The sequence below is a fragment of the Chelon labrosus genome, assembly GCF_963514085.1.
Source record: "Chelon labrosus genome assembly, chromosome: 7".
Classification (NCBI taxonomy): Eukaryota; Metazoa; Chordata; class Actinopteri; order Mugiliformes; family Mugilidae; genus Chelon; species Chelon labrosus.
The window spans coordinates 2,233,712-2,241,813 of NC_140343.1; the positions used below are offsets into that span (position 1 = coordinate 2,233,712).

General features: G+C 38.0%; 1 protein-coding gene across 1 annotated transcript; it reads left to right on the forward strand.

The window, feature by feature from the left end:
* The first annotated feature begins 3,060 nt into the window (after positions 1–3,060).
* On the forward strand, positions 3,061–5,779 carry LOC311490426 (uncharacterized protein). The gene is made up of 5 exons (XM_084547895.1): positions 3,061–3,563; positions 4,039–4,140; positions 4,242–4,409; positions 4,533–4,643; positions 4,965–5,779. Exons 1-5 carry the CDS (start codon positions 3,512–3,514, stop codon positions 5,201–5,203), a joined length of 672 nt encoding a protein of 223 aa, XP_084404021.1. The 5' UTR covers positions 3,061–3,511; the 3' UTR covers positions 5,204–5,779.
* Positions 5,780–8,102: the final 2,323 nt, after the last annotated feature.

Sequence of the window (8,102 nt, forward strand, 5' to 3'; positions counted from 1 at the left end):
GGGGATTTTAAAAATTTCCATATGCTTATACAAGTTTGTTATGTTACCACTATAGTACAATATACAATAGTACAACTTGCTATCGTTTAATTTTCGGCCCGAAAATATAACCAAACAACCCTGCTCTTTCTCTCGTTGTGTGTAATGCGTTGCTACCGGTGGGCAGTGTTTGGTCACCTGGCGCCGCGGAGTCAAAAAGAGCCTGCTCTGCTCTGTGACAGCAGCGGCATTTAACGAAACGAGAGAAACTGAAACTTAAGTATCGATCTCATTACATTGGTATCGATCAATCTCGATACCAATGTTGGTATCGAGATTATCGATATTTGGATCGATCCGCCCACCACTAGTTCACGGGCATATTCCAAGATGACAATGTCAGGATTCATGGGGCTCTGCTGCTTTGCTCAGTGGTCAGACTCTCCCATCATCAATACAAGATCTTGGTGAAAAATGAATGCAACACTGGATGGAAATAAATCTTGTGACATTGCAGAAGCTTATCAAAACAATGTCACAGTGAATGTGTGCCGTAATCAAAGCTAAAAGCCAATGACCAATGACCTTTTTTTTGGTGGCCAGGCAGTGTATGTGATTATTACCATCTAAAAGTGGGTTAAAAAAGCATGCAGTGGTTTATTGAGGTGCAAGACACGTTCTTATATTTTTGTATGAAGTGGATAGTTAATAGTGGATGTAATGCTGTGATTTAATGGCAAACTGTAAAAATATAATACTCCATTTAAAAAATAATATGATAATGTGTGTAATTAATGTGAGAAAAAATGTATGCTCATTAGGGGTGTAACGGTAAACACAAGTCACAGTATGTAACTTGGTGTGGGGGTCACGGATCGGTATGGGTTCGGTACAACGGGAGAAACGCAACAAAAACTCACACATGGATAAAACTAGCTTAACAGACACCAATTGACTTAAAAAAAAAACATACCTTCTTATAAAAATAAAAAATAAAAGTAAACAATAGAAGAAAACATAAAACAAATGCATTAGGAGGGTTCTCATGCCATTCACTCATTTTGTTCATACAGAAGAAAAGAAAAAGCACAATATCTTGTAGGGATAAACTGAGGTAGTCATTCGGATGACATAAGAGCAACTTTGGTGGACCATGTCATAAACCATGGCCTGACTATGAGGGACATTCCGACTGGAAAACAGGTATGTCTTCAACTCTCTACCCAGACTGTATCTAGAGTATTTACAGTACTGTACCACATCACGTTACCGTATCACATGTACTGTATTGCAGGGTGGCTAATGCTCCTTTTCAAACAAAAGTGGTAGTTTTGTGAAACATACCATGATAATGTGTTGAGATGTTTCAGTACTGTTTATGGTATATACAGTAAAGTACAGTATATTCAGTACTGTAAAAAATAAGCAAACAATAACAATTTGTGGTTGCATTTTTCTACAGAATGGCTAGAAGACCTGCTGGGGGTGGACGCAAACAGACAGCAGGATCCATAAGCCCACTTGTGCAGAATTGTGTTTTTCTGTGTTTACCGTAGTGTATTGTTTGTTTTATTTTTGCTTTAACTGAATTTACTGTATAAAAACAGTGAAAACAAAAGACTGCAGTGTTTTATATAAAGCAGACTAGTGTGTTGCTGCTGATCTGACAGTGTATTCATATGATGCAAGTGGGTATCGTTTTGTCAACAGAGTGACATTTTGACAAAGGATTGTTAGGTTTTGATAGCAGAGTTTCAATTTCACATAAATGTGAATGGTTTATTTCCCAGTGTTGTGTCTTATTTGCTTGTGTGAAGAGTTTTGAAACACTGAGCCAAGTTTTGCAAAACGTGTTCAAACAACGGGCAAAAACTGTAAGCAAATGGAAAAAACTGTAGTGTAAAAACGGTGGATTGCATGTTTTGCATGCAAATACCTATAAAACTGAAACATAAAAGTCTATACAGTTTTTGTAATGTCAACAATAGCCAGTATTTTGAAACCTGATGTACTTTGATTGACTGCATGTACCTTGTGAAATGAAAACAAGTATTATTCTTTGACAAAATAATTTCATTTTTATCTCAAACCCATGTTTGAGATTTTTGACACAAAAACTGATTCGTTTCAGTTTAAATGTTTGTTGTGCGTACCGCGAACAAATTATATCACGGCCTACAAGAACTCGTCCACCAACCTGAAAAAGCACGTCGCGGTATGTAAAGTAGCTACTGACGTTAGCTAGCTTAATGTTTGTTAAATTGCTGATGAACATTTTAAACGTAATTGTATGAGCTAGAGAGAGAGAGAGAGAGAGAGAGAGGCTGTCTGCCAGAGAAAGAGTGAGGCTGTGGATTGTAGAGTGGATTGTATAATGACAATAAAGCTACTTTCCTTTCCTGTATTTCCTGAGATACTGATGAGCTGATGATGATGCCGAATGATACCCAACCCTAGCTGCCAGTTTCTCAACATTCCAGGTCAACAGGAAGATAAAAGACAGAAGTGAAAACAACAAGCCCGCTGCAGTTTCCACTACTATCGACTAACTTGTCATCGATGCGTATAAAACCAAACCAGCACCATGTGACATTTACCTGCTTTTCCTTGTCCTTTCCACTTATAAGATATTATTTTTATTATTTAAAAGTGAGAGATCTAAATTCAAAAGTACTGGCTGGGTGGGGTCTGGGTGGGGTTTGTTCACTTAATGAGTCTAAATTGTCTAAATTGGTCATAGGTGTAAGTTTGAAAGTCTTTTACTCTGACTGGTGACCTCTCCAGAGTCTCCTCTGCTTCCAGCCACCCAGAACCCTCTACATAATAACCACTTATAGATTATGGATGGATGGATGCCTTGATCTGGTCCGTACACCTGGAGACATAAACGTTTCTGAATAGCAACAAGGGTGTGTGCTTAGGTGTGCTTGCGTGCTGAAATTATGATTTCACAGATAAGGATAGTCACTGAATAGAAAGTGATAGCACACCCAGTCCTTGAGCTCATCTGTGCACTATATAAAGTGTTGTACTGCTCTTAATGCGTTTTGGTTTATTTCTTAGTGACTTGAATCAGTTCTGGACAATTTCTAGAAAATACAAAGTAGTAAGAAATAAGAAAGCAATAGTAAGAAATCTGAATTCAGAAGTACTGGCTGGGTGGGGTCTGTCTGTGAAGAGTCTAAATTGTCTAAATTGGTCATAGGTGTAAGTTTGAAAGCCTTTTGCTCTGACTGGTGACCTCTCCTCTGCTTCCAACCAACCAGAACCCTCTACATAATAACCACTTATAGATTATGGATGGATGGTCCGTACACCTGGAGACATAAACGTTTCTGAATAGCAACAAGGGTGTGTGCTTAGGTGTGCTTGCGTGCTGAAATTATGATTTCACAGATAAGGATAGTCACTGAATAGAAAGTGATAGCACACCCAGTCCTTGAGCTCATCTGTGCACTATATAAAGTGTTGTACTGCTCTTAATGCGTATCACAATCCAGGACGACTGGTCAACAGCACTCACCTGTTCATCATGATGAAGCTCATCCTTTCCCTGACTCTCATCTGGGCTCTCTGCAGCACAGGTAAGGAAACTTTCATTATATTTATTTTATAACATTTAAATTTTTAGATTTTTTGGATGCCTATAGGGTTCATCCAAAAAATCTAAAACAAGGGCAACTGGACTTGTTGAGTTTCCTGAGGACGCTTCACCACTCATCCAGGTAGCTTCTTCAGTTCTAAGAGACACTAGTCATACACTCACAGATGTTCCTATTTGAACTCCAGCTCCACACTAGTCTCTTAAAACTGAAGAAGCTACTTAGATGAAACGTATTCAAGAAACTCTACAAGCCTGGTTGCTTTTGATTCAGCTTTTTTATATATACGCTGACCTGGATGACTGAGAACCTTCACAGACTCCTATAGGAGAATCCATGTAAATAATTTTGGTCAAATAAGGGCTATTGGATGTTTTAAAACTGAGAAATGAAAGCCTCATCATTTGATTTCATTAATGTATAATCATTATTTCACTGTTTTCTCTCCTGACTGCAGCCGGAGCTCTTCAGTGTCAGACCTGCATAGATCTGGCATGTTCATCCACAGTACTCCTAACATGTACCTCAGAGACGATGTGTGTAACAGCCGCCATTTCAGGTAGGATTTTATCTCTTGTGTCACCTTTTTTATTTTCAGTGAAATAAAGTTCATGTTCTGTGAAGTTAAAGCAGTTAACAACTTGTTCTTTTTCTCTGTAGCAACTTCATCTGGAACTACAGTACAGCAAATCTTCCAAGGGTGTGCTCCGTCCTTCGTGTGTCCAGCCACAGAATCTCAGACATTTTCATTCAACTTGGGTGCTTTAAGTGCACTTGCATCTGCTTCATGCTGCAACATAGATAACTGCAATAATCAAACTCTACCTTGTAAGTACAGATGGATCAGATGCTTATATAAGAGCAGACAGTTACCGGACATAAGAAATCATCTTTCATATCGTATCATTGAAATCTTAATCCTTCAGTGTTTTTCCTGTTCTGTTGTTTCAGTCCCGACTACTCCAGCGAATAACAGCCTCCAGTGTAATTTTTGTGCAACCTCTCAATGCACAACCCCATTACAATGTAGAGGAACGGAGGACAGGTGCTTTCAGGCAAATGGTAAGTCTTCACTTTATGTTGTTGAACAAAGAAGATAGTTTGAAAGAACTTTAGAAAAAATAAAACTGGAAAATCTGGAACAGCTTTCAGTGGAAGCATCTAAGTCACATTTCTTTTCTTGTTTTTCTTTATGTTTTGAAATTTTGAAGGTAAAAATTAAGATGTCATGTCAGATCTTAGTACAAAATCTGACATTTTACAAGCACTCACTAGGGAAGGTAATAAAAATGAACTCCATCATAAAAATGTGACAAAATCAAAACAGAATCGGTTGGGTGAGATTTAAAGTGCAAAGAGTGATCCAAACTTTTTGTTCCACAGTGATGAGTGGCTCCACCACTACTCCTGCTTTTGGCTGTGCATCTGAAAACCTCTGTGTAGCTGCTACCAGCCTGGCTTCAATACCTTTCATAGCAAGTCTTGCAAACATCACCAGTGGACCAACCTGTTGTGAAACCAGTTTGTGCAATGTTGCTGCTCCAACCACCAGCAATGCATGTTGTGTCAAGTTGGGCGTAGTCAGCCTGCTGCTTGGGCTTCTTCTGTTCATAACCCATTAGAAAAAAAGAATATCAGGTACAAAGCGCCTTTGAAACTTCCAGCAAGAAGCTCAGGACTAGTCTGACTTGTCCCTATGTATGCAGTCTTGGTGGAGTTGAGGTGCAAAGTATACCACTTCATATTCGTTTTTTTTTTCATATGAATAGGATAGCTTATGGTGCATTTAATTGTAAAAATATAATTCTCCATTTGAAAATATTAATATAAAAATGTGTAAAGTTAATGAAGTGGGAAAGAAAAGTAACAATGCTATAACAGTTTTCTTCATACTTGGTTCATCTATAGAACTTTCTAACAATGATATCTTGGTAATTGTACTGCAGTGTCAAAAATAAAATTAAGTACCCAATTAACAACAGTTTTCTTCTGTCTGTACCCGGCTGGCCTTAGGCAGATGGGTTCCTCCATATGAGCTTAAGGTTCTGCTCAAGGTTTCTCCTTGTTAAAAGGGACTTTTTCCTGCCACCATCACCTTCAGGCTTGCTCTGGGGGTTTCAGGCCTGGTTTTTGTAAAACATCTTGAGACAATTTGTATTGTTATTGACGCTATATAAATAAAACTGAATTGAACTGAATTTTGTTTTGTGATCTGGTATCAAGACATAAGATCTTACAGTGACCTCTCCAGGTAGAAAGAGTTTAGTGTACGATATATTCCTGAACGGTCACTCAGCAAAGAAGCAATTTTTTTTTTTTTTTTTGACAATCTTGATTGTAAACTCTAATGGTAAATAAATCACATAAAAGCATATAAATAATAGTATAAAATGTATGTCTTTTGAGATAGTAAAACGAGCCTCATATTAGCTTAGTTATATGGAGCTAAAAACTCAGCTTAGTGTCAACCCAGCACCCAGCATTCTTGCACTAGGCTTTAATATTATTGCAGAGGGAATAAGCAAAGAGAAGTGCAGGACTAGCTGTTCGATCCCTGGAAAGTGACACATGCCGAAGTGATCTTGAGCAAGACACTGAACCTCCACGTGGTTCCAGTGCCTCACAGACTGGTGTGTGAAAGCGTTTGCTTGTGTAAGTAAATGGGTAGATGTGTTTTGAGTACCAATGGGTAGAATAGTGCTCTATAAATACAAGACCATTAACCATTTTTTCCTCAGCGAGAAATTAAATTAAAGTTCTTCTCAATGATGCGTATAAAACTAAACAAACTTCATGTGAAATACTACCTGCTGTGCCTTGTCCTTTCCACTTATAATATTAGCTTCAAATGCTATTAATAAAATCTTCAGAGAAACATTTTATGCAGTGATAAATAATGAATTGATTAGTTTTGGTTTATTTCTTAGTGACTTGAATCAGTTCTGGACAATTTCTAGAAAATACAAAGTAGTAAGAAATAAGAAAGCAATAGTAAGAAATCTGAATTCAGAAGTACTGGCTGGGTGGGGTCTGTCTGTGAAGAGTCTAAATTGTCTAAATTGGTCATAGGTGTAAGTTTGAAAGCCTTTTGCTCTGACTGGTGACCTCTCCTCTGCTTCCAACCAACCAGAACCCTCTACATAATAACCACTTATAGATTATGGATGGATGGATGTCTTGATCTGGTCCGTACACCTGGAGAGATAAACGTTTATGAATAGCAACAAGAGTGTGTGTGCTTAGGTGTGCTTGCGTGTTGAAACTATAATTTCACAAAAAAGGATGGTCACCCAAAAGAAAGTGCTAGCACACCCAGTCCTTGAGCTCATCTGTGCAGTATATAAAGTGTTGTACTGCTCTTAATGCGTATCACAATCCAGGACGACTGGTCAACAGCACTCACCTGTTCATCATGATGAAGTGTTGGAACCATCAGCAGTGGACCAACCTGTTGTGGACCAACCTGTACTACAACCACTGCACCAACCACTACAACAACAACTGCTGCTCCAACTACAACAACAACTACTGCTCCAACAACTACAACTACTACTACAACCACTACTCCAACTACAACTACAACTGCTGCCACAACTACAACCACCACCACCAGTGGTGCATGTTGTTTCAAGCTGGGCGTGATTCACCTGCTGCTTGGACTTCTTCTGTTTATACTCCATTAAAAAAACATGAATATCTGGTACAAAGCACCTTTGAAACCTTTGAAGCTCAGGACCGGTTTGACTCCTCCCTGATGTCTTTATTTGGCAGTTAGTCCTAAAAAACATAGTCTTGGTGACTGCAGTCTTGGTGGAGTTGAGGTGCGATATGTAACATGTCTTTGTTTTTCATGTGAATTATTTAATACATCACTTTTTAATGGATTTAACTGCATGATTTTGATGCAAATTGCAAAAAAAGAACAAAACCATATTTTAAAAATAATATTCTTTAATTAATGTAAAACTCCAAACACTCTTCATGCTAATAACAAAAGAAGTTTTCCGACTTTTCTTCATGCTTCAGATGGGCAATAAATCATTTGTTACTTCTTCATCAGTGACCTCTCTTGGTAGAAAGGATCACTCATTAAAGCCAAGAATCTTTACCAACTGATGGCAGTGTACATCACAGCCGGTACAGAAATAATAATGACAACTTTATTCTGTAATTAACCTTTTGTGATAAATCATATTAGCTTCAGCGGTAGTAACAGTCTTGTGTGGTTTGTCTTTATCATTCATAATGAAATAAACTGAGAGATTTGAGTGATTAAGAAGAAAATAATGGCTTTTTCTTGATGTTTGATTTTGATTTTTAATTTTTAATGTAAGAATTAAAAGATTATCAAACTAATTATTTCAAATCCACTCTGGAACCGTAGGTATCTGTGGGACGTCGCCTCTTCCATCTACAGTATTATCAGATCGGCCTCATGTGACTCTGACATTTAGTTAAAGAAAAATAACTGAAGTTCACCATAGTGGCCTCCATGCGCCATGAGTATGTGGCTTCACCTCA

What these genes read in the sequence shown, in the direction of transcription:
- LOC311490426 (XM_084547895.1), top strand. Translation starts at nt 3,512, where the DNA reads ATGATGAAGCTCATCCTTTCCCTGACTCTCATCTGGGCTCTCTGCAGC. An exon ending in CTGGGCTCTCTGCAGCACAG is followed by an intron (nt 3,564 to 4,038) that starts GTAAGGAAACTT and finishes TCCTGACTGCAG; the next exon opens with CCGGAGCTCTTCAGTGTCAG. An exon ending in CAATAATCAAACTCTACCTT is followed by an intron (nt 4,410 to 4,532) that starts GTAAGTACAGAT and finishes CTGTTGTTTCAG; the next exon opens with TCCCGACTACTCCAGCGAAT.